Here is a 27,340-nt window from a genome sequence, read left to right as displayed (position 1 = left end):
TTGTAAGCAACCTTGAAACAATGATGACTTTCAAAAAAAAAAAAGTGAAACACATTAGGCCTACATTCTCAGATTTGAAATTCACTGTCATAGACCCTCACACTGCTAGCCCTAAATAAGCTTCCACACATTTTTGCTAGCTAAAACTTTGTGATAGCTAACATTAGGCTATTCAAAATAGTTAACTCAAATGTAATTAGTTCATACATCAGTATTCTAAATGATCTGATTATGTTGATATATTACTACGTTACCTAATTGATGGCTTGCTAGTTTGTAATCGACAACGACAATTTCTTGATTGGATCCTTCTTCATCGTCCTGACACGCCGTAACCTAGCAACGCGGGAGCAAGCAGAACCAAGATTTTTCTCTGGTGGAACAAAGCTTTGCCGATTGGAAATGGGGCAGGATGAAGCAGCAGTGACTGGGAAAGACGTTCTCTAGCCTTTCTTGCTCAGTCAGAAAATAACACATTTTGTAATAGTTTAGGGTAGAAAAGAAATAAGCAGTAACCATGAGAAGATGTCTGCTTATTAGCTAGGTTTATTTGTCAGCTAATGAATAAGTGTAGATTCGATAAGCCACCTCATGCAGTGAGTGTTGTGTTGGACTTTGAACGATTCATTTTGTGCATGGGCCCATAGCCAACCCCGGTACAACTCATGCAGCATATCTGATATCATGGACTGTGCAACGTTGGGGTAAGTTGTCAGAGGGGTCGTGATGAAAGTGTAGTCTTCCGATGAATACGGTATAGCTGTTGTCGTATATAACTTGCCAGTTGATTTATAGAGATTTGGCATTTTCCATGAATAGCTGGCTAACTTGCTAGCTAACTACTGTACTGCACGCATTTTTATGCCGATGTAGCTAGCTAACATTAGCAAGCTAAGCGAACAGCGTGAACAAAAAGCAAGCCCATGACAGCTGTACCTATCTTCTAGTTTGTCAATAAGGGTAACACATACTTATTATATCGTGGTAGTAGTAACCAAGTCATAGCTAAAGATAACAGACAAATTACTACCTTGCTAGCTAGGTAACTATTTAACGACCAACACTTCAGCTGCTAGTAACGTTACTGTACTCTCTGTGTTAGCACACAGCACAGGCGTTAGCCACCTAGAAACTGTAGCCACTGTACTGAAGCATACGTTACTATACGTTGTCCTTTAAAATATATTTTGTTCAGTTGTTGAGCAGTGAGAACCCAGAATTGTGTTTTGAAATTACAGTTGTATTTTGTTAATGCTATCTTTGTACAAGTTGGGGTAACGATAGTTGACTTAACTCCATGGTGAAGGAAGTTTCTGATGACTAGCTCCGACCACATCGATTCGCCCAAAGTCAATACTTCAAAAAATGTAAATTATGAATCAACTACCGTGTACATAGGTTTGTGCTCTGTAGTTGTGAGCCTTTTTGTTTGCTGAAATCTATACTTTCTCAATAAACCTTAAACAAATACAACTACCGACTGTTTCTTCGTTGAGATTTAATTGGAATTTGCGCGGAGTTGCCATTTTACAGGAATGAGCAAACAGTCGGTGGGTGTATTTGATTCACGTTTATTGAAAAGTGTGGATTTCGGGAAACAAAGAAAGGAACACAACTACAGAGTACAAACATAGGTAGGCGTTTTACACACATGCATACATACATACATACATACTACCGGTCAAAAGTTTTAAGACACCTTTTCATTCATTTGTACTATCTTCTACAATGTAGAATAATAGTGAAGACATCAAAACTATGAAATAACACATATGGAATCATGTAGTAACCAAAAAAGTGTTATACAAATAAAAATATATTTTATATTTGAGATTCTTCAAATAGCCACCTTTTGCCTCAACTGGCAGCTTCATTAAATAGTACCTGCAAAACACCAGTCTCAACATCAACAGTGAAGAGGTCGACTCCGGGATGCTAGCCTTCTAGGCAGAGTTGCAAAGAAAAAGCCATATCTCAGACTGGCCAATAAAAGATTAAGATAGGTTAAAGAACACAGACAGAGGAACTCTGCCTAGATGGCCAGCATCCCGGAGTCGTCTCTTCACTGTTGACGTTGAAACTGGTGTTTTGCGGGTACTATTTAATGAAGCTGCTAGTTGTACAAGATCTTCAGTTTCTTGGAAATTTCTCACATGAAATAGCCTTAAATTCTCAGAACAGGAATAGACTGACGAGTTTCAGAAGGTACTTTGTTTCTGGCCATTTTGAGCCTGTAATGGAACCCACAAATGCTGATGCTCCAGATACTGAACTAGTCTAAAGAAGGCCAGTTTTATTGCTTCTTTAATCAACAGTTTTCAGCTGTGCTAACATAATTGCAGAAGGATTTTCTAATGATCAATTAGCCTATTAAAATGATAAACTTGGATTAGCTAACACAACGTGTCATTGGAACACATGGTTGCTGATAATGGGCCTCTATGCCTATGTAGATATTACATTAAAAATCAGCCGTTTCCAGCTACAATAGTCATTTACAACATTAACAATGTCTACACTGTATTTCTGATCAATTTGATGTCATTTTAATGGACATAAAATGTGCTTTTCTTTCAAAAACAAGGACATTTCTAAGTGACCCCAAACTTTTGAACGGTGGTGTGTGTGTGTGTGTGTGTGTGTGTGTGTGTGTGTGTGTGTGTGTGTGTGTGTGTGTGTGTGTGTGTGTGTGTGTGTGTGTGTGTGTGTGTGTGTGTGTGTGTGTGTGTGTGTGTGTGTGTGTTGAATTTGGGCAAATCGATGTAGTCGGAGCTAGGTTCCACAAAGCCAGGTCTCTGCTACACTCCTTCACCATGGTGTGGAGTTTAGTCTGCTAGGTTTATGACTGAGGTTAATAATCTTTGAGCTATCCTAGCTAGGTAAGTTTATTTATGTCCAGTTTATCCCTGACCAGTCAAGAATCTAGTGTCCAGCAGCCGACCTGTGACTCCGAGGAGGATGCAGTGGATGCAGGGATGCACACCTTCAACCACACCCATATGAGAAAGGCTTTTCAGCTGATGAATGACTTAAGGAGGTGGGTTGCTTTCACCCTTGCCAGGACACATGTCGAGTAAATTTCTTAAATACACTAAAGTCTGGAAATAGACCTCTCTAATCCTCTTCAAGCCAGAATGTTGAATACATTTAGATTTGATACCGTGTGAGCGGATAGCGCTGTTGGCTAGAGCACACCTATAGCCTACATGATGATATTATTATGGACAAAAAAGCGAGAATTTTTATTTGTCAAATGGCAGCCAAGCATCGATGGTCATGTCACCAGAAAAATACCCTCAATAGTTATTGGAAAGGAGCATCAAGCTCATCACCTTGCACTTTCACCACCCTGCGAAGTTCATCATAACTTATTTCATCTTCAAGTTTTAATGTCACATGCAAAAGTACAGTGAAAAGCTTTTCTTGCAAGCTCTAAAACCAACAATGAAGTAATCATAATTTATTTCATCTGTAGCCTAAGAAACTGCATGCTTTCCTTCCCAATGAGTCATAGTGGGAGGACCACACAGCATGTCATTGCGTGACTACAAGTTTACTTTGATATGATGGTTATTATATCAATATTTGCTCATAAAAGCGCTTCCACCTACATTTCCCACCTTCTCTAGCATATTTTGTTTTACACATTGTATGTGTCCATCAGGCTTGTCATGACATTTTTGAACTGACATGTACTTTACTCGCATAAAAAGGTTGGATGGAAACCTGGTTAGTGAGTAGTGACAAAGACATTGTTAAAACCGACCCACCGAACTCCCACTTTATTTAACTAGGCAAGTCAGTTAAGAACAAATTCTTATTTACAATGACGGCCAAACCCGGACGATGCTGGGCCAATTGTGCGCCGCACTATGGGACTCCCAATCATGGCTGGATGTTGTTGGGGTGGGATTGGCGTGGGGTCTTATCTGTTTCTAAGTACAGAATCGATTTCAGAACAATTTGAGATGGTGGGTGTCATGGCTGAAATTACATGGAACGACCCCCCCTGCATTGCAAAGCGTGGTGTTCTTTTGTTTTTATCTAGTTCCATAGTATCCCCTTTTTCCATCATTGAAAATAAACCATGTAAGTTGTCGATAATATAACCCAGATAATATAACTCATTATACACATTAATAGCCTACACATTATACATAACAGCTTATTGTTGGCACCGAGTAGCCTACTGTGCAGTTACCTAATACAATGCCCTTGGCATGCAGTGGGAGCATTTATACATCCAGTTGACAGTTCTTAAGAAATCATCAGTATGATGATTGTTGAAAATACTGTTCATCAACAGCCAACCTTTCGGATCTTTTGTGTTTACAGTAAGAAAATGCTGTGCGACGTTCTGTTGGTGGCGGGAAACATAGAGGTGCCAGCTCACAAGTTGGTGCTAGCCTCCTGCAGCCCCTACTTCTGTGCCATGTTCACAGGTATTATTACACTTCATATAGTTCAAGGTAAATACTGTAGTGTATACATTTGTGTGTATAGATTACATTTGTCATCATTGTGAAAGTAATGGGTCAAGTGAAAAATGTTGTGAAAGTGAGGCCCGCTTTATTGCAACAGTGAGATGATTGTTTGTCTTGTCACATAAAACCTTCTCAAGTGGTTTCTCTCACTGTGTGTGTGGTGGACAGGGGACATGAGTGAGAGCAAAGCCCAGCAGGTGGAGATCAGGGATGTGGATGGCCAGACACTTAGGAAGCTGGTGGACTATATCTATACAGCTGAGATTGAAGTAACAGAGAACAACGTTCAGGTGAGCTACAGCGTCCCTATCTGTGTCTCAACCAAGTTGAACTGAGTACAGCATTGGTTTCCATGGATCCTTTCATGTTGCTTTGGTATTCCTTGATTGGACTCTTCAAATTTACTGGCTGTTTAAGTGGCATAGAATTGTCTCCACCTACCCGGGCCTTTCCCTTTCTCCTGCGTTGACAGTCTGCTCCTTCCTTGCTGGTGAGGCCAGGGTTTCAGCAGGCGGGGTATTTCCTGTTATTATTAGCTCAGGAAATGTGCGTGGAGCGAGGGGAAATCCTCTGTGTTTGCAACATGCCTGCTTAGATGTGTGTGTGTGTGTTTTAGAATGGCATCTAAGTCTCGTCATAAGACTGGATCATTTTTCATTGTGTGTGTGTGTGTGAATGTGTGTGTGTGTGTGTGTGTGTGTGGTGCTATAGTACTTTCTGTGTGGGCTCTCTCAGAATGTGTGGACCACAGCTGCAGAAAACACCCACTATAATAGTCAGCCTGTAGCTCCCTGTTCAGACCTAAGGGCAACAGGCAAAAACATGAATAATCACAGGGCTTTTCAAAGGAGAGCCTAGCTAAGTGACCTAGTTTCTATGTGTCTGCACTGCGTGGGGATGTGGGCAAATGGGAGCGCTGGGCTGCCTGTTAAAGCACACAATAGTACCAACAGACTGGCAGGATGGAGGCTAATAAACCAGAGAAGCCAAATGGCTCCTTTAGAATTGACCAACATATACCACCAGTACATATTATTCCAGTTGTCCGGTTAAAGTCTGAGAAACAGCCAGGGATGCAGAGTTCCCCTGTAATCCCTGCTGTTCTTGTTTTGTGGTTTTCCCAGTTTAAGCCCTTATTCTAGTAAATATTTGGCTGTTTCCTGCCCTTTGTCCATTCTGAGTCTGGCCTCTGTTTCGGTTGGCTTCTACTTTGGTATTAACTCTAACTCTGGAATTAAATTGGAATGAGTCTCCAAAATATTCTTCAAACCATTCAATAATATTCAAATCCTCTGAGTTCTAAATGAAAACATGGAGATTTGCTTGGCATTAGAAAAACAAGCACAATGAGATTTGTTCCCTGCTACTGTGGATTCTATTAGTTGTCCTGATGATATAGTGGACTGTGTCTTTTATGTGGCCTGCTCTCTCTTTTCTCTCTCTCCCTTTTGTGGGTTGCTTGGATGTCTGTTATGTTTATAGTGTCTCCTGTTGTGTGTTCTGACCTACGGTGTGTCTCTGTAGGTACTCCTGCCTGCAGCCAGTCTCCTGCAGCTGATGGATGTGAGGCAGGTGTGCTGTGAGTTCCTGCAGAGCCAGCTGCACTCCACCAACTGTCTGGGCATCCGAGCCTTTGCTGACCTCCACACATGCACACAGCTCCTCAACCAGTCCCATGCCTATGCTGGTGAGTGGACTCCCACCTCACTTCTAGGATTCACTAGGCAGAGCGTGTGGGAATAGGGGAGAGGATGGAGAAACTGGCCTCTGTCTTAGTCAGAAGGCAGTTAAAAAGCAAACTGCGGAAGGGTTGTGACAAAACCAGAATCTCAATACTCGATTTTCCATGGGAAAAATGAAAACGAGGCGCAGACCAAACTCTTTGGATCTTCAAAAACCTGCTTTATGTCAAATATTGTGTGCTGTAGCTTGAAAACTAAACAAATGTAACTCTAGATGACAACATAATGATGTTTGTTTCCGCTTCAGGTTTTCTTTCCTTGCCATACTTCTTTTATTGTATTGTGATACTGGTTTTGTCATAACCCTATCCTGTATAAAGTTGCATTTATGATAGGCGGCCCGCCCAAGGATTACAGTGGTAGAAAGTAGCCTAAGTATTTTTTCCGGTCACCTAAGTCCAAATGGTCATTTATTATAATTTCAAAATATATATTTTCGGGATGGAAAAACAGTTTCAGAGGACTCAAAAGACTAAAACCAGATATTTGTATTTTTTACATTTTATTTCACCTTTATTTAACCAGGTAGGCTAGTTGAGAACAAGTTCTCATTTGCAACTGCGACCTGGCCAAGATAAAGCAAAGCAGTTCGACACATACAACAACACAGAGTTATACATGGAATAAACAAACATACAATCAATAATACAGTAGAAAAATCTATATACAGCATGTGCAAATGAGGAAGGATAAGAGAGGTAAGGCAATAAATAGGCCATGGTGGCGAAGTAGTTACAATATAGCAATTAAACACTGGAATGGTAGGGTGTGCGGAAGATGAATGTGCAAGTAGAGATACTGGGGTGCAAAGGAGCAAGATTAAATAAATACAGTATGGGGATGTGGTAGATTGGATGGGCTATTTACAGATTAGCTATGTACAGGTGCAGTGATCTGTGAGATGATGGACCTATATATATATATATATATATTTAAAAAAAAATAATATAATCTTTGAGAACCAACAATCACCAAAATAAAAGCTAGACAGGGAGAACTGAAAATTCCAAAAACAATTAATTTAGCAGTATTCATTTTGTTATTATGTTTGAGCAGAAGAACATGGCAAAATGCATAGAATTGCAGGAAACTACCTTTAAAACTGCAACATTTTCTCTCGGCTGCATGGCAAAATGGGTAGCATTGTAGAAAATTCGCTTTAAAACTGCAAGTCGCTTTAAAACTGCTAAATACATTCTCAGCTCCATGGAGAAATTTGTGGAAATTTGTGGGCTCTAAAATGTTTGCCAACCGCGCTCATTGCCATGCCCCCCTACCACGCCCCCTGTCACACCCACTACCACACTCATTTTTTATCCAGAAAAAAAACTGTGGAAGTTCTTGATTAAGACTGCTGTTAGAAGATATTACCCTTGTCCTGTTTTGCATGGACATTCTTCTGCCAAAGCCCAGTATCCCAGCTAGCTGTCAAGACTGAGTATATCAAATTTGACCTGACATTGTGGAGACATGGTAAACTACTGGAGCTTGCTGGCCATATGCAGATGACCTTTGTTATTTCTCAGGGGTGTAACGTTCTGTGAGAAGCCTAGTTGTGTTGCTTAACCATGTGCTTGTGTATGTTTAACAGAGCAGCATTTCTCAGAGGTGATGCTGGGAGAGGAGTTCATGGGCCTGTCTCTACAGCAGGTGTGCAGTCTAATCTCCAGCGACAAACTCACCGTGTCCACAGAGGAGAAGGTCAGCCACCAGAACATCCCAAACTTCCCTCTGCTTCTGTTCTGTTCAGTCACACACTGCAGGCTCCTATGCTAACCTATCCTATGAAGAGTACTTCACTTCCAATTACTATGCAAGACAAGTGCATTCCAGGAACTCCACTCTCTGTGCTATGAATTAGCTCAGTAGAGCTCTGGCTCTCAAGCTCTCTCCTCCTGGTCTTATTCAGACGACACTCACCATAACAACAGACTCCTCATGACTCACTCCTGCTGTAGTAGAGGACAGCCATGTCACAAACAGCCTGATCCCCGTCCCAGAGTGACTTACCACAGAGGGAGAGAGAGCTGCTGCTGCCAGTGCTGACCAACCCACTCCAGGCCTCATGCTCCACTTGCTAATGTGCTTACAAAGCAAAGCCAACCCACATGTACACACCAACATGACACCAGCCCTGTTTCTAATGTCTCTGCCCCCGTCTCCTGTCTCTTCAATCATGGTTCTGATCCTATCTATATTCAGGGAGCGGAGCAGGTTGGATGAGCTAGAGAGAGAGAAATATGGCAGATGGCTGTCTGTCTGTGTGTTCAGATAGAGGGGAGTCACAGCACCGGTTAGATCCAGTTCTTGTCCTCCCCCATAAATGTAATTAACTCTGTGTTCTCTCTCTCAGGTGTTTGAGGCCATGGTTGCGTGGATAAAACACAACAAGGAAGCTCGTCTGGAGCACATGCCAAAGCTGATGGAGCACGTTCGTTTGCCACTACTGTCCAGAGATTACCTGGTGCAGGTGGGTCACACTCATCACCACCATTCATCATGTTTTTTCACGTAGCATTAATAATGAATCAAGCTCCCAAATTCTCCAGCATAGAAATCATACTGTGAGATGTGAAAACCTGTGTATATATTTTATTCCAGATGGTGAACTTGAAACAAGCACAATATGTACAATATTTTCATGTGGCTCTATTGTGCTCCTGTCTGCACTTTGTGTGCTCACTGTGCTGTGTCCGTGGAGTAGATAGTGGAGGAGGAGGCCTTGATCAAAAACAACAACATCTGCAAGGACTTCCTGATAGAGGCCATGAAGTACCACCTCCTGCCCTCTGATCAGCGCCACCTGATCAAGACTGACCGTACACGCCCACGCACGCCTATCAGCCTGCCCAAGGTCAGACAACACACATATGCACGCACGCGCGCATGCACACACACACACGTACAGACACACACACACCGTTATTTATACCTTGAGACTGTTACATGTAGCTAAATAGGAGCCCTCTTGTTGTGTGTTTATGTGCGTGTGTGTGTGTGTTAGGTGATGATAGTGGTGGGTGGCCAGGCTCCTAAAGCCATCCGCAGTGTGGAGTGCTATGACTTCAAGGAGGACCGCTGGTACCAGGTTGCTGACCTGCCATCCAGACGCTGTCGAGCAGGTAAACACACTCTGGTCTCTACTACCTCTGAAATCACACACTCCCCTCTGACTTTTCTCTTCTGCTGGGGAAACCTAAAAGCCTTTTAATGCAAGGCTATTCAACTATTGTATTATGGGGGCCAGATTGGAAGAAGGTTATTTACAGGGACATTTTCTACATGAGATTACTCTTCCTAAAACCGGTATAAACACAATGCATTATAATTATGGATTATAATCTTATAAAGAATGTTTGTTTAAATTAAATAAAAATTCACTTAGAGTGAATTTAAAGTGCTTTAAGATTAGCCTAATTCAGTGCATCAAATTGTTTAAATAATGGAACACATTTGTACTTATAACACAGTTGACCTGCATCACATGAATAATTTTTTACTTTCCTGTTTTACATACATAGCTTCATATTTTGTTTTCATTTACACATAGAAACCTTGTATGCACAGCATATCTCAGTTGACTAGTTTTTGCGGAGAAGACTTTCCCTGCGCATCAGTAGAGAACAGGTCCCTGTAACAAACTGCACCAGCTCAATGGGGACTTCAACTCATCAAATCTCATTGCATAGTCAGCTTTCAGTTTATCTAAAAACTTTGACATTGGTCTGTACTGATGATGACTGAATATAGTTGCGCAGTGTAGAGAAATTTAGTGTTTTTTGGGGGCTAAAATCAGAGGAGAAAATAGCCACTTTATTTAGAAAATAAATCCGTTATTCAATCATGTGAATAACTGTTTTATCTCTACCCTGTAGTCCCAAATTAAGTCCATTCAATTGAATGAAGATGTCACTGAAAAAAACCATCTGATACGAACTCCTCATCAATCATTTGCTAGATATGTGTTGGCTTTCTTGTGGCGGCAATCATGGAGAAAAGCAACTATCTCCTCCCTAAGCTCACATTTTTTTTTTTTTTTTTTTATTCAAATTTTGTTGAACTAGGCAAGTCAGTTAAGAACAAATAATTTTTTACGACGGCCTACCCCGGCCAAACCCGGATGACGCTGGGCCAATTGTGCGCCGCCCTATGGGACTCCCAATCACGGCCGGATGTGATACAGCCTGGTTAGGCTGCTCTCTTGAGAGCATTATTACCCTTTGATGCAAGAAACCACTTTTTTCCCCACCGTAGAGCGAAACATTGATAGTGTTAACTAATGGGAAAAACTGTAGAACGTTGAATGAAGTTCAATCTCATACTTTTCTGCGCAGGCTCATATTTCTTCTGTGCGGCAATCCGAGGGGAGATGAGCGCGCGCCCGCAGTTTAGAGGGAACATTGGCCATAACTGAGTCCATAGTGTTTTTGAACTCGCTGCTGATTTAAGTGCAAAGCACGTTCTGGTGTATCAGGCAGTGTAGTGATCTCATCTGTGGTGAAAGAGCAGATAGGCGGGCAGACAGACCCTGTACCCCTGTTAGCAGTTCTAATTGGCTGTAACTGCTATGTTGGATGATATTGATTGATAGCACTTAATGGGCGGGACTACAGGAAAACGAAGGTTACGTATGTAATTACGGTTATGTGAGCTATTAGATCACTCCAATATGGTATCCTTCAGGATACATTCTGAAGGATACATTCTGATTAAGAATTTCAGATTAGTCACATGTACCGGGTAGTGCTGTGGCTGGCCCCTTAAACAGCTGCCGCCGCACTACTCCCACCTCGTGTCCTTTTCTAGATGCCGTAGATCACCGACAAGAGGATTAGAGTGATCCAATAGCTCGCATATCTGTGGTTAGATATGTAACCTTCGTTATGTAGCACTATATTGGATCACTCCAATCTGGTATCACAATACCATATTAATCGGTGAACTAGGCATGGCCAGACGAGCGAAATCCCGTAGGACTGAGCTCAGGGCAGTCATGGTTGCTGTGTGCCTCTATCCCCCTCCAGCGAAGTGGAGGCAACACTCAACACGTCCATCCCGACCTGGTTGCGGCAACAACATTGACTTGATAGGCATACAGCACTTTTGCTAGGTACTATCTGGCCAAATACACTCTGAAAGTAGATGACGCTCGACCCGCATCAAGCAGTGATTGTAAAAAGTGTAAAACCGTTTGTACATCACACGACTCGAGGGTAACATTATGACCCTCACACCAAGTACAGAATATGCCCCACCGCATTTGATATGACGCGTTGGTGGAGGAAGCCCTGGCATTCTGCAACTTGTTAACCACTTTGTCCTGAATGCTTAGACTTTCCCATTTACGCCTCTCAGGGGCCAAGCCCAAAGCTGGAGGCTGCGTGCGTCTGGATGCCAGAGGGTCCCTCGAGCCTGAGAGAGGGACCTCAGCGGCAGCTGCCATTGGGTCCCAGAGAGGAGGGACAACAGGAGGCTGAACCATGGTCGTCTCGGGAGCATCTTGAACTTGAGCTCCTTTAAACATTTGTTGAGGCCGCGCAGATCCAGGATCGTCCGAAAGCTGCCATCCTTTTTCGGCACTATGAAATACGTGGAGTAGAACCCACTTAACCGTTCTAGTGGCTCTACCTTCCTGATTGTGTTCTTGCTCAGAAGTGAGGCTATCTCCAGCCGGAGTGCCTCCTTTCTCACCCCGTCTTCCACGAGGTGACCCAGATGCCCCTGTAGGAGGGAGTTTGTATCCCCCCAGGACTGTGCCCAGTACCCAGGGAGACTCCACCTGAATCTCCCAGTTTGCCCTTTTGGGCCTGGGAGAGACGGCCGAGACCGACCGACAGCACCTCAGGAGGGGTGCCAGGGCCCATCCTTCTTAACCGCGTGCCGCTGCTTGTAAGGGTGGTCACGACACCTGTCCTTGTGCTGTCGGGGTGTAAAACACTTGTTCCCATTTCCCTGCCCCTGCTGTCTCGGTGGGGGAGGAGGGTGGCCAAGAAGTTGCTGGAGCCCTCGGGACATCCTGCCCTGTCTTCCAGCTCCTCCGAGGGGCGGTGGCAGTAGGGTGCCCAGTTACCAAGAACTCCTGCAAAGTCTCTGTCTTTACACACTTTTGTAGTCTGCTGGATGACGTTGTTGACCCCTGGTCTAAAGGTGGAACCTGGCGTGAAGGGGAGCTCCAATAATGTTTTCTGAACTGGCAGTGGCAGTTTAGACTCTGTCAGCCAAAGATGGCGGTGTGAAGTCATCACTGAAGCCAAAGCCTTGCCGTTGGCACATGCCATGTCTGACTGGAGCATAGTGAGTAGCCTTGACACCTCTGTGACCTCCTTAAGCTCATCACGAACCCCTGGGATGCGAGTGATCAGCAGGGCGAGGTATGATTGCAGCATCGTAGCCGCGTTTACGAGGTGCACCATGATGGAGAGGGTACCGAAAGTGCTTTGCAACCGTTTATCGCTTACTCTTTCTGGTCCTGGTTTGAGGCAAGGCACCTTGCCAATGATCTCCTTGTCAGGGAGGATGGGGATAAGGAGGTGCTCAGATGGTGCTTCTTACAGCTTGATATCAAGGGCGATAGCCACTCTTGCTAAAAGCTCCCGTGTTGCGGGAGAGCGAGGGCATCGTCGCTGTCATCAACCCCCCCGTAAAGCATTCACTTCCTCCCGCAGTCTTTTCGCCTGACGTTTGAGGCAGATCAACTCCTCAGCCGTACTAAGTTTGGAAGGGGGCCCCCAAAGTGGCCGAAGGGGTGCTGCCGCGACAACTCATCACCCCAGAGGGTAGGGGTGGGTAGGACTGTACTGGGGCCCTCATCCCCTCCAGGTGTGCTAAGAGCATGTGTTCTCCAAAAGAGGCGCAGATACTGTTGGGTTCTCTAACCACTCTCCGTGCGTGATCTAACCCAAGACGGGTCATGCAGGCAGAGTGTGCTTCCCCCGCAGGCAGGGGTACCCCACATCTCTCACAATGAAACACAATAATAGTTATTTCGTTTCTCTGTGAAAGTGAAGCCAACAGTGGGATATTACTATGTCTCTATACTGCGCAATACTGTAAAAGTCAGATACTATAGACCTACAGTACCAGCCTTAGTGTATGAGACTATCTGAAGGAGAGGAGAAGTGAACAGGGTATGAGCTGCCTGATCGTGGGAGGAGGGGCAGAGCACATGAACTCACACACGTTAGCTCAATCTTCGGAAAGTATTCAGACCCCTTGGCTTTTTCCACATTTTATTACGTTACAGCCTAATTCTAAAATGTATTAAATAAATGTTTTGCCTGATCAATCTACACACAATACCCCATAATGACAAAGCGAAAACAGGTTTTAGATTTTATTTAATTTATTAATTATATTAATTAATTTTAATTAATTTTATTAATTTTATTTATTATAGGTATTCAGACCCTTTGCTATGAGACTCGAAATTGAGCTCAGGTGCATCCTGTTTCCATTGATAATCCTTGAGGTGTTTCAACAACTTGATTGGAGTCAACCTGTGGTAAATTCAATTGTTTGGACATGATTTGGAAAGGCACACACCTGTCCCACAGTTGAGAGTGCACATCAGAGCAACAACCAAGCGATGAGGTCAAAGGAATTGTCCTTGGGGCTCAGAGACAGGATTGTGTCGAGGCACAGATCTGGGGAAGGGTACCAAAACATTTCTGCAGCATTGAAGGTCCCCAAGAACACAGTGGCCTCCATCATTATTAAATGAAAGATGTTTGGAACCACATACACTCTTCCTAGAGCTGGTCGCCTGGCCAAACTGAGCAATCGAGGGAGAAGGGCCTTGGTCAGGGAGGTGACCAAGAACCCGGTGGTCACTCTGACAGAGCTCCAGAGTTCCTCTGTGGAGATGAGAGAACTTTCCAGAAGGACAACGATCTTTGTAGCACTCTACCAATCAGGGCTTTATGGTAGCGTGGCCAGACGGAAGCTACTCCTCAGTAAAAGGCACATGACAGCCTGCTTGGAGATTTCCAAAAGGCTCTTAAAGGACTCTGACCATGAGAAACAAGATTCTCTGGTCTGATGAAACCAAGATTGAACTCTTTGGCCTGAAAGGCAAGGGTCAAGTCTGGACGAAACCTGGCACCATCCCCACGGTGAAGCATGGTGGTGGCAGCATCATGCTGTGGGGATATTTTTCAGCTGCAGGGATTTGGGAGACTAGTCAGGATCGAGGGAAAGATGAACGGAGCGAAGTACAGAGAGATCCTTGATGAAACTCTGCTCCAGAGCACTCAGAACCTCAGACTGGGGTGCAGGTTCATCTTCCAACAGGACAACGACCCTAAGCACACAGTCACGACAATTCAGGATTGGCTTCGGGACAAGTCTTTGAATGTCCTTGAGTGGCCCAGCCAGAGCCCAGACGTGACCTCGATTGAACATATCTGGAGAGACCTGAAAATAGCTGTGCAGCGACGCTCCCCATCCCAACTTGAGCTTGAGAGGATCTGCAGAGAAGAATGTGAGAAACTCCCCAAATACAGGTGTGCCAAGCTTGTAGCGTCATACCCAAGAAGACTCGAGGCTGTAATCGCTGCCAAAGGTGCTTCAACAAAGTACTGAGTAAAGGGTCTGAATTCTTGTGTTAATGTGATATTTCAGTTTAGAATATTTTATATATTTTCAAAAGTTTATAAAAATCTATTTTTGCTTTGGTATCGTGTGTAGATTGAGGGAAAATGTTTTAATCAATTTTAGAATAATGTAATGTAACAAAATGTGGAAAAAGTCAAGGGGTCTGAATACTTTCCGGATGCACTGTACGTGTGAGTCGGCTGTAACTCACGCCACGTTATAGTTTATTCTACTATACGTGGGGGTGTTGTCAGGATGTAAAGAGTGTGCTTAGTCCTGCGGTGGTCTCCTCTTGTTAAGCTAGCTACTGCATAGTTCATTCACCGTGGAACACACAAGAGTCTAGGCAAGATGGCTGCTCCCTGTGAGGGAGAAGTGTGGTGCACCTAGGGACACGTGACTCATTCTCCGGGGAGAACTGCAAGCCCGCCAGAGCGAAACATACACAGACTCCCAATCCTGCGTGGTTAGGTGTGGTCCCCAAGCCCGAAGGCACCACCGGGAGGCTTCCGGTGGACAGACAAGACACAGAAAACTAGGACAAACCCTCAGCTCCGCAATACTGATTGACCAAACCGAGTATCGCCCAGGTTGGTACAGTGGTTGCTCCACTAAAAGTTGTGCAATTATGCTGTGGGATTTAGAGTTCATTTGTGGTTTAGTACGGTACCCTGTGTCACCACTTCATTGGTCCAGACCAGCGCAAGGGGGAGTTAGAGCACTGATTATGCTTTTGGGTCCTACTGTGTCACTAACTGACAAGGAATGGGTGACATAAACCTAAATAGAAACTGGTAATTGTGCACGACTTCAGTATTACTTAGTTAAACTGTTGTTACACTAAGGTTTTTATTATTTTATTTTGTTAGGATTATTTTGCTCTTACTATAGTAGTGTAGGCCACTCCTGACCGGTCACGTTGTACAGCTCCTGAGTCGCGCAACGGTCTAAGACACTACATAGCAGTGCAAGCTGTGTTGCTACAGATGCTGGTTCAATACCCGTGCCGTCCTCGACTGGGAGACCGATGAGATGACTGTAGGTTTTTGGTTTCTGTCCCTCTAAAAACAGAAATAAATAATTATAAATAACAAACTGGCTTTATTTACAAGTTAGTAACAATGTCTCAGCCCATGTTCAAGAATGGCCTTTTTCTCGCTCATTTTACGTTATTTGAAAATGAAATCAGCTCCAAAATATTGTTATTTTTTTAAACAAAGCGATTTATTATCATTAATTTAGAACGATATAAAATCCCATTGGATATTCTCACAGCTATATTATTAACCCTGTTATTAGCAGGACAATATATATTGGTCATGGATCACGAGTGGCACACAATGGGATTGCCTTGCAGTTCTCCAGCTGTATCAGGGGGCACAGGATGGGGGCAGGGGGCACGGGATGGGCCGCAGAGCCGCGCCCATGGGGAAGGGAGGAGGAGGAAGGGGGGGTGATGGACCCCCCACACCGCCACACAGAGCAACACTTTAAGAGGCATTGCACTAATAATGGAGCTGACTAGAGAAACGTTCCCGCTGTTCTTTTCTTAGTACCGGTCTGCACGTTCGAACTAAAACAATGTAACTAATAATGGCATTTTTATGCTTTCGTTAATAAGATAATTATAAAAATACTCTTTCAAAATGCTAATGTTTATTTAGTGGATCCATAACAAATTACTATGGGAATAAATATCACTGAATTACAGAAATATCCTCCAATGCTCTAAATATATTATTGGCAGAGAGACGTCATCATTTTTCAATATGCTGTAGGCCTACCGTAGGCGACTTGAGTCTCACTAGTGTTGCGTAATGTGCTGTAGGTCTTATTTATTTAAAGAGCATATTGAAGTTAGAAGCAATAAGATTTGAAGCAATAGCCTACAATTATTCTTTGCACCGTTATGCGCTGCTCTGAGACAAGCATGGGGACTGGTCTTGATAAATAAATTCGATTTTTATTTTCACTGAATCTCTGTTTTGGGTATTGGCTAGACTTGAATTGGGATATTATAGTGTAATCTTTATTTAACTAGGCAAGTCAGTTAAGAACAAATTCTTATTTACAGGGCAGCCTATTCCTTCCTCCCTGTCGGAGAATTGAACCCCGTTCTCCCGCATGCCCACATGATACGAGGATTCTTTAGCTAAATAGCCCAGTACTGTACTCCCAGCCGTCACGTTGTACAGCGCCATATTTTCCGTTCCATCCTAACGGAAACAGTGTTTTTTTTTTTTTTTTTCTTGGAAAAGAAACACCATAATATTAATCAAATTAATTAAGCAACATTTCTTAATCAGTCCCATATACTATGTTCTTACAAAAAAAGGTTTTCAATTCTCTAGTACAGCTACTATTGAAGGCTATCAAATGCTTCTCAAAGATGCTCTCTGGTGGTCAAACTATCATTAACTAGCGTTAATGGTACCAGTGGTTCACACTTAAATAACCAAACCGAGTGGGGGAATTACAGAGCTCCCAGATGGAGAGGCTAGCTTAGCTAGCTGCTCCAAGTTATTGAATAGCTGTGGGTATACTTCTGCCCTTATACACTCTAACATAGAGCCCTTACCAAGCTAATCCTCTTTGGAATGAGCTGAGAAAAGGAAGAGGTGGGAGTAGTGCGGCGGCAGCTATTTAAGGGGGTCAGCCGCAGCACTACCCGGTTCACGGGACTAATCTGAAATTCTTACTCAGAATGTATCCTGGATACAATATTGGAGTGATCCAATGTAGTGATGCATAACAGATTCTCCCATTTGGGGAATATTGAATTAGGGCTCTTTTTGGAACTAAACATGGCCTTTTTTTCACTGATTCTTTTTATTAATGTTCAGAATTGATCAAAGGCCATTCTAAATGGATAAATGGACCGGATCTGGCCCACGGGCCGCCAGTTGAATAGGCCTGCTTTAATGTGTGCACTCATAGGCAGGGGTAAGAGATTTATGCCAATCTCTCTCTCCCTCTCTCTGCCTCCCTCTGTCTCTCTCTCTCTCTCTCTCTCACTGTCTGTCTCTCTCTCAGGTGTGGTGTTCATGGCAGGGAGGGTGTACGCGGTGGGAGGGTTCAACGGCTCGTTGCGAGTCAGGACGGTGGACGTGTATGACGGGGTGAGGGACCAGTGGACTACAGTTCCCAGCATGCAAGAGCGACGCAGCACCCTTGGGTCGGCCGTGCTGGGGGACCTGCTCTATGCCGTGGGGGGCTTCGACGGAAGCACAGGTACCCATTTTTACCCCCCCTTTGTCACCACTGTCCAAGATTTGTGTGTTTTCTAAGTGTTCCAGCAGGCCTTTGAGGGGCAGCGGAGTGTGTAACAGTGTGACTAAATGGAGCAAGGAACAGTAGTGGCTCCAGAATGAATGTCTAGATTGTATGGTTAGACACAGTGGTGATGTCACCCCAACCACATGTGATTATACTGATACGCTGGAGCAGAGAGGAGAGAGCATTAGTGTTGGGCCTCATTTCATTTGAGTATTGTGTCCTGCTTTCAGTACATTAGAGCTTTCTCCTCTCCCTTTTCCCTCCTTCCCTCCCTCCATCTCAGGCCTGTCGTCAGTGGAGGCCTACAACTACAAGACCAATGAGTGGATGTTTGTTGCTCCCATGAACACGAGACGCAGCAGCGTCGGAGTGGGAGTGGTAGATGGTAAGAGAAGAACAGTGTGTGTGTGTGTGTGTCAACAGTGCTATTTGTGAACTTCTCATTTTGTCTGTCTACAGTATATCAGTGTGTGTGAGTGCTTCTGTGTCTATATAGAGCTTCTGTGTGTATCTGTGCTTGTGTATTTATCAGTGGGGGTGTTGTGTTTCTGGGTGGGTGTCCATTCAGCATCTCTTTGTACGTGTTCCTTGTTGTATTCCTCAGTGGGTGTGTGTTGTGTTGCACAGGGAAGCTGTATGCGGTGGGTGGCTACGATGGGGCGTCGCGCCAGTGTCTCAGCACGGTGGAGGAGTACAACCCAGTCAGTAACCAGTGGGGCTACATGGCTGACATGAGCACCAGACGTAGCGGAGCAGGTACAGAACAGACCTCAGCATCAACAACCCTCTCTTGTCCTCCTCACAGACACAGCAGTAGCTTCTGTCTCGAGAAGTATGCAGTGCCACCTCTCAGTGGCCTACATACACACTGCACTCCACAGGAGGCAGCTCATATTAATGGTTGGAAGGGAGCGAATGGATTGACATCAAACACACGTGTTTTGATGTATTTGATACAATTCCGCTCAAGCCATTACCATGAGCCTATCCTCCCCAATTAAGGTGCCACCAACCTCCTGTGCCACACTCACATCGTCAGTGTCCAAAGAGAAAACATAAGCCATGGGAGTGTTGTGGCTTTAAGTCCAGGGAATCTATGGAATGTGTAATTTTTCCAACAATTGTTTACAGACAGATTTTTTCACTTATAATTCACTGTATCACAATTCCAGTGGGTCAGAAGTTTACATGCACAAAGTTGACTGTGCCTTCAAACAGCTTGGAAAATTCCATAAAATGATGTCACTGCTTTAGAAGCTTCTGATAGGCTAATTGACATCATTTGAATCAATTGGAGGTGTACCTGTGGATGTATTTCAAGGCCTACCTTCAAACTCAGTGCCTCTTTGCTTGACATCATGGGAAAATCAAAATAAATCAGCCAAGACCTCAGAAAAACAATTGTAGACCTCTACAAGTCTGGTTTATCATTGGGAGCAATTTCCAAACGCCTGAAGGTACCAAGTTCATCTGTACAAGCAATAGTACGCAAGTATAAACACCATGGGACCATGCATTTTTTACATTTACATTTTAGTCATTTAGCAGACGCTCTTATCCAGAGCGACTTACAGTAGTGAATGCATACATTTCATTTCATACAATTTTTTTTTTTTTTCTGTGCTGGCCCCCCGTGGGAATCGAACCCACAACCCTGGCGTTGCAAACACCATGCTCTACCAACTGAGCTACAGGGAAGGCTATGCAGCCGTCATACCACTCAGGATGGAGACGCGTTCTGTCTCCTAGAGATGAACGTACTTTGATGCGAAAAGTACGAAAAGTGCAAATCAATCCCAGAACAACAGCAAAGGACCTTGAAGAAGAGGAGGAATTCCCTGTCTTAGGTCAGTTAGAATCATCAATTTATTTTAAGAATGTGAAATGTCAGAATAATAGTAGAGTGCATGATTTATTTCAACTTCTATTTCTTTCATCACATTCCCAGTGGGTCAGAAGTTTACATACACTCAATTATTATTTGGTAGCATTGCCTTTAAGTTGTTTAACTTGGGTCAAACGTTTTTGGTAGCCTTCCACAAGCTTCCCACAATAAGTTGGGTGAATTTTGGCCCATTCCTCCTGACAGAGCTGGTGTAACTGAGTCAGGTTTGTAGGCCTCCTTGCTCGCACACACTTTTTCAGTTCTGCCCACACATTTTCTATAGGATTGAGGTCAGGGCTTTGTGATTGCCACTCCAATACCTTGACTTTGTTGTCCTTAAGCCATTTTGCCACAACTTTGGAAGTATGCTTGGGGTCATTGTCCATTTGGAAGACCCATTTGCGACCAAGCTTTAACTTCCTGACTGATGTCTTGAGATGTTGCTTCAATATATCCACATAATTTTCCTTCCTCATGATGCCATCTATTTTGTGAAGTGCACCAGTCCCTCCTGCAGCAACGCACCCCCACAACATGATGCTGCCAACCCCGTGCTTTACGGTTGGGATGGTGTTCTTCAGCTTGCAAACATAACGATGGTCATTATGGCCAAACAGTTCTATTTTTGTTTCATCAGACCAGAGGACATTTCTCCAAAAAGTACAATCTTTGACCGCTTGTGCAGTTGTAAACCGTGGTCTGGCTTTTTTATTGTGGTTTTGGAGCAGTGGCTTCTTCCTTGCTGAGCGGCCTTTCAGGTTATGTCGATATAGGACTCATTTTACTGTGGATATAGATACTTTTATGCCTGTTTCTTCCAACATCTTCACAAGATCCTTTGCTGTTGTTCTGGGATGTTTGCACTTTTCGCACCAAAGTATGTTCTTCTCTAGGAGACAGCTTTGCACACTCTTGGCATTCTCTCAACCCGCTTCATGAGGTAGTCACCTGGAATGCATTTCAATTAACAGATGTGCCTTGTTAAAAGTTAATTTGTAGAATTTCTTTCCTTAATGCGTTTGAACTTTTTGTGTGTGTGTGTGTGTGTGTGAGAGAGTTATAATGGGCTTCTAGACCTCAACTAACCTCACACAGTAACATTTACTGCCTACAGAGATTCCTGGAAATAGGAAATGTCTTGTAAATTATTTTCTTTTGGGATGGTAGCTATGCGTCTCTTTCTCAAGGGTGCCGTTGTGTATTTTCCCTCCCGTTCTGTTAACTTTGGTATTGTGAGAGTGTCTCTCAGTCAATGTTGTTGTTGGGAATGTGAATGAGTCTCCTGTGCTCATTGTGCAGTCTGCTCAGCCGGGCAGAGGAAGTAGCACCAACACAATGCAGCCCCTTAATTCCTGGTGATGCTGCCTGGGTTCATCTAGGACTACACTGCTAACTAACTAGCTGGCAGCAGGAGCAGTGAGGGAACAGCACAACCATATCAATACCTACAACTCATTATTGTTTTCCCTGCATGAGTATATGTTAGGGTTGAGCGATATTACAATATCGATGATAATTGACAGCCATCTTCGACGGTGACGACATCGTTATGTTCAATAAATACGTTATATAGCCTTCAGAATCCAAGAGAGGAATGTAGGCCAGATAGAGCGAAGAATTCCACCAAAGCAGCGCCAAATGTCTAGTCAGAAAATATTGTTTCTCTGTTGGATGCATGGGCATTAGGCTATAGCCTAAACATTTTAAAGCATTTTTTTTTTGTATATAACGGACACTCCTTATCTATATTGACTAGGTGTTTAATGAAAAATGTAGCCTATATTCCCTTCTCTCTCAATTCGATAGGCTATGAATATGACTGAAGGCTACACTTCATGGTTTTATGCATGGATTTCGCCCGATCAAACAATGAATCTAATGGAGTTCCATCTCAAAAAGTTATTTGGATAGCCTAAAAACACAAGGTAGCCAGGGGATGAATAATGAGAGAGGAAAAAAATATATCAGTAGCCTGTAGAAAAACCGAATGACAAGTTCAATCAAATTTAAGCTTATTAAGAAAGAAATTATCCGTGCGGGCCCGGGACAAACCCGCCATGTGAGGTTGAAAACAAAATGGTCAATAAATGATCCTCCTACTAGGCCTATCATACAAGTTACAGTTATAAACAGTAGCTTATAGCCCACATTTTCTAACCTACGAAGGTGTTGTCCTAAAGTAGTGACTTTCAAGAGTAACAAGAATGAAAGCCTCTATAGCGTCGGCTATTCTCAGTCACACCTTTTATGAGAGATAAAACGAACCATATTAGTCATTTTCCTATTATTTTATGAGGCAAATAAAGCAATTATTATCCAGTTCTGAAGAAGGTTGACTACTTCTATTCAGCCCAAGATGGAGGCCTATAACCTAGCCCACTACGGTAAGGCAGCCCGTTCCTTATCAGATAGTCACTACTCCATCAGGTGCGCCCCACACACACACACACACACACACACACACACACACACACACACACACACACACACACACACACACACACACACACACACACACACACACACACACACACACACACACCTCTGTTCTTCTCCTCCACCAGAAAGGAATGGTAGAAAAGATTTGCCAGCGCTTAGCCTCTGCCCAGGCTTTCATCATAAACTGTTGTCACGATTCGTCCAGTTGCATTCGTATGCATCACAATGTTTTATGGGTACATAAGGTTAACATCACCCAACCCTAGTATACAGCGATCTAAACCGAATGAGCACTGAAATGAGATTACTGCCATAGAGGTAGAGGGTGCTGTTCACAAGAGAACTACTGGAGCTGATACTTAGCCCCAGCTTGCTGGTTATTAATGGACTACAGTTCTGGCTGGTGAACATCTGTAGCATGTGTATGTGTTTATGTGTGATGAGATATAACTAGACGTGTGTGCGGTGGTGTTTGTAGGTGTTGGGGTGCTGAGTGGGCAGCTGTATGCGGCGGGGGGCCACGACGGGCCCCTGGTGAGGAAGAGTGTGGAGGTGTACGATCCCCCTAGTAACACCTGGAAACAAGTGTGCGACATGAACATGTGTCGGAGGAACGCCGGTAAATATCCTAACACACACACACACACTAGAGACCATGAAATGCAGAACATTTGGGCATAGTGTGTGTGTGTGTGTGTGTGTCTCTAACCTCTCCCCCCTGTGTTCGTGCAGGAGTGTGTGCCATAAACGGACTGCTGTATGTGATCGGAGGAGACGACGGCTCGTGTAACCTCTCCTCAGTGGAGTATTACAACCCTGCCACAGACAAGTGGAGCCTCATCCCCACCAACATGAGCAACGGCCGAAGCTATGCAGGTAACCTTTCACTTTTGACCTTTTCATACCCCCTATTCAAATGCTTGTCCGTGCATCCAAACTCGGGACCTTTTGGTCTGAAGAATTAAGTCCTCTGTTATCTCCCCTACAGGTGTATCCGTCATAGACAAGCCTTTATGACTATCAGCCCCCGACTGCAGGACCCCACAGCCAGACGCAGCAGCCAAAGGGAGCCACTCTGATGCACACACAGATGTCTGATTTCACAGTCAACTCCTTGAAGCAACACTAGCTTGACAGGTGGCTCTGAGCATGGGCCTGGGCTGCCATAGAGAGAGAGGAGGAGAGGGAGAAAGAGAGCGGGGGGAACATTGGCTTCCATGGTCAAAGTGACCCCAAGACTCAACAATGCTGCCTGAAGCAGAGTGTCTTAAAGACTGGCTGCCAATGTGTTGGGCCAAGCAGGACTGGAGGGAGACTGTTGTCCTACAGACTCATAGGGGGCCATTTAGCTATATTAGTATTAGGAGGGCCACACTCTCCTCATACTCCTTTACAACTGAACAGAGAGGGAGAATATACTGGCCTTTTTTAAAGGGATAGACTAAATGAGCTATGACCAAGAAGAAGGTTGTTGATTGGCCTAGGAAACTACACTGTGGCCAACATAGGCCTCTCAAACCAACCATGGGCTCTTGCTATGCCATGTCGTGTTACTGCTGTAGAAATGCACAGATGATCATCAGGTCAGGTCAAGTCTGTCTGTTCTCTACTGGAGAGCCATGGATGGACTGTAGAGTCCACGGTGATGTCCACAGGCTCTCTCACTGTCTGCAGCCTGAGTGGGTCCTCTCTTTTAAATACCACCTGAGATAATTGTCGGAGGAACTCAAGACAGACTGGAGGACCAACCTGGACCAGCATTCACCGGGAGCCACATGCCTCAAATGCATACAATTTCCAATTTGGAATCGATCATGTTTTTTTCCCCTCATGTTGGAATTGGGCACAATGGGAGACCATGTTAATGAGGTGTTTTAAATGCACTGTAGATACATATTTGCAAAGTGATAACCAATATGCTGTCAGTCTTGACTTGGCTTACTTGATGTGCCATAATGAGTGTTTGTTTGCAAACCTTTTGTGTCTGAAGGATATGTGCCAATTTGATGCAAAAACATTAGACAATAGACATCATGTCAAAGAATGAATGCATTAGCACTTTTTTTTTAAATTTTTATTTTTTTGTATAAAGCTAATTTCCTGTAACATAACCAAAAGACTACTTTACAACTTCTGCATCAGGCACGGTAATTATGGTTAACATTATTCCAAGCTCAACACATCTTTTTACCAGGGTTGGGTTCAATTTCATTTCAGCTCTCATCAATTCAGGAAGTGAATTTTAAATTCAGTTCATGAATTGGAAATTTGAAATGAGAATAAACCAAGGCACTTTTCAATGAATATCTTGACTTGAAATGGAATTGACCCCTACTGTCTTTTTTCTACTTCTCGCCTATACTGTCATTTTCTTCAGAGATTCTGGTATTTCTGATAGAATCATTTCAATTTACTGCACAATCCATAGGTTTACTATGGTTGTACTTAGCCACCCCAGAGCGATGTTGAAATATGCAGGACATAGGCAACTTGTATAATATTAAGTATATTATATCAAGATCGGTGAAATATTTTCTAAAGTTTCTTTGATTGTGGATATTAAATTATAGTAAATATCATTTTTAATGAGCATTTGTTGTGTGTACTACGACCACCTAGAATCCCTTTGAGCATTTATCTTCTCGTATGTTCAAGAAGTGGATACATGGTTACCGTGGGTACATTGATCATTATAATGTATAGAACATCCGCCTCTCACCATAACATATAACCTAACCTGGCTTTTTAATTAACTTGGACTATGCAGCTGACTATGTAAGCCACCATTGTAAGATGGCGTTAAGAGGGTGGATGAGAGAAGATGTATTTGTGACTGGGAGTGTATGAGGATAACATATTTTTTTATTTAACCAGGCAAGTCAGTTCAGAACAAATTCTTATTTACAATGACATCTGTTGTCAGGGAATGCCATTAGCAGCCATGTTCGTGGCCTTGTACATTAGATTTCAGGCCACTTGTGACACGGAATGTAGGGATAATCTCTCCATTGGTGGTAATGGTAAAACTTAAAACATTTCTACTAGCTAGCCACACATCACTGACAATCCCAGACTGCATCCTCCTTAACCTCTCACAGCTGAGTCTCACAGGGTCCCTCTTGAGAGGTGCGGTCATATGTCAGAGCTGGACCACTCAGGGATCTGCACTGAGCCAGCCTAAGGACACCAGCCTAGATCTACAGACCATGAGTGTCCAAAACCCTGCATGGACCGACTGTGTCCATCCCGCCTGACAGTCTTCATATGTCTTTGGCTGCTCAGTTTATGACGGACAAAAATGGCCTTTCATTTTAAGTGGGGCCTTGAATCATTGTCTAACTGTGCTGAACATTAACACGACTGGTAGGGACTGTGTGCGTTAGTATGAATATGTATATGAATTAAAACATGGATTTGGTGTCATTCTTTTTATGATATATTATATAATTCAACAACGCTATATGTAACCATTTAAAGAGCATGGCACACTAGCAAGTTGCAACACCAAAGTTGTGTGTTCCATTCCCACAGGGATCAAATATACATACCAGGGTTAGGGTTAAAACAGCCATGCAGTCTTTGTATTTTAAAATCATCACTGTATATCTAATAAATCACTGTTTATTAAAATAACTCCAATTTATTTCTATGTATTTTCCTGAGCCTCCTTTGGCCCCTCAAAATGCTCAGTCTGATTGTGTGGGTGTCAGGAAACAGATTTGAAGATATTTACACACACAGCCCCTGATTGGCTGGTACTTATAGTCTAGAAGAGACAAAGTCATTGTTCTTTTATAATCAGATCACATTGTGATGTCATGATGTGGGCCAAAAGTTCCATCACACCTGAACAGGCTGAAACCCCCCCCCCCAGTTCTTACACAAAAAGCGCATTATCATTTTTTGCGCAATTTCAGTGTTATTTCAACCCCATAGTGTGGACATATCATAAATTAGGGTCAGGGAGTGTTGAGCTGGGGTGTGGACATGATGTTAGGGTTATGGCTAAGTTTAGGGTCAGGGTTGACATCCTGTGTGGACATGAATCTAAGGTTAGGTTTGAGGACATGAAACTTGGGTTAGGGTTAACTTTTGCAGTTGGTAGTTTGAGCTGGGGTGTATTCATTACGTCAATTCTGTTGCAAACAGTTTCGTCTGTTGCAAGAAGTTTACAACAGAAACCGTTTACTCCAAATGTAAAACTAATTTCTATTGGACAAATTCAGTCCCTCTGTTTCATTCCATTTGCTGTTTGCTTCTAAAATGGTAAACAGTTTTCATTGCAAGTGGTAATGAATACACCACAGCTATTGACCATCTAGGCAGACTCTTCAAATAAAGAGGTCCTCTCAAAGTTTCATATAATTTCATAATTTTGTTTTGAAAGTGGTGCTCATGAGCCAAAAGTAGTCACCGTTTGTGTACTACATGTTTTATTTTTGCAATTCATATATGTTATGAATTTGTTGCACTTAAGCTCCAAGAAGGCATCACCAAAGCTTTTCATAAAGTGTGGTGTTACCTAAGTGTTAGTGTTGGCTGTGAACACTAGAGGGCAGCAACAACAAAAAAGACATGGCCATGCCCATTCTAGAAGTGTGTGAAAGCCAGGCAACGAAATATGTTTTTTTTGGGGCTTAGGGATACATTGACCATTCACTAAATCTTGTTAAAGATGCACGTGATAAAGCCTAAAGATGGTCTGCTGATCAACATGTGCTATGGCAATTCAGGGGCCCATGAAGATGGATTTATGTGTATAGGGTGTAATATATCACTGTTTGGGTTTGTTCCAACTGCGGCTTCGCGTGCTGACCTCTGTTCTTTGCAGACTCAGGAGTTTTTCCACTCTTATTCTGCCGGGTCATGGTCAGCCCGCCCTCACAACCATCTCTGTCCTCCATGAAAACAAATTCCTGCTC

At 43.4% G+C, this 27,340-nt stretch overlaps 1 protein-coding gene across 1 annotated transcript; it reads left to right on the top strand.

Moving 5' to 3' along the window:
• Positions 1-372: 372 nt before the first annotated feature.
• On the top strand, positions 373-26,051 carry LOC106604937 (kelch-like protein 3). Its single transcript, XM_014200086.3, has 15 exons — positions 373-704; positions 2,915-3,037; positions 4,336-4,442; positions 4,653-4,774; positions 6,009-6,171; positions 7,818-7,927; positions 8,580-8,696; positions 8,931-9,080; positions 9,231-9,348; positions 17,852-18,049; positions 18,378-18,479; positions 18,722-18,850; positions 22,897-23,037; positions 23,151-23,294; positions 23,407-26,051. Exons 1-15 carry the CDS (start codon positions 685-687, stop codon positions 23,433-23,435), a joined length of 1,773 nt encoding a protein of 590 aa, XP_014055561.1. The 5' UTR covers positions 373-684; the 3' UTR covers positions 23,436-26,051.
• The last annotated feature ends 1,289 nt before the right edge of the window (positions 26,052-27,340 follow it).

This window comes from Salmo salar, chromosome 05 (genome assembly GCF_965601325.2).
Source record: "Salmo salar chromosome 05, fSalSal1, whole genome shotgun sequence".
NCBI classification, from domain to species: Eukaryota; Metazoa; Chordata; class Actinopteri; order Salmoniformes; family Salmonidae; genus Salmo; species Salmo salar.
This window is presented reverse-complemented; position numbering and strand designations above follow the sequence as displayed.

Excerpts from the sequence above, each read along its gene's own strand:
- LOC106604937 (XM_014200086.3), top strand. The coding sequence starts at position 685 with ATGGACTGTGCAACGTTGGG. Across the intron at positions 9,081-9,230 it reads CGCCTATCAGCCTGCCCAAG|GTGATGATAGTGGTGGGTGG; the intron begins GTCAGACAACAC and ends TGTGTGTGTTAG. Across the intron at positions 18,851-22,896 it reads CACCAGACGTAGCGGAGCAG|GTGTTGGGGTGCTGAGTGGG; the intron begins GTACAGAACAGA and ends TGGTGTTTGTAG.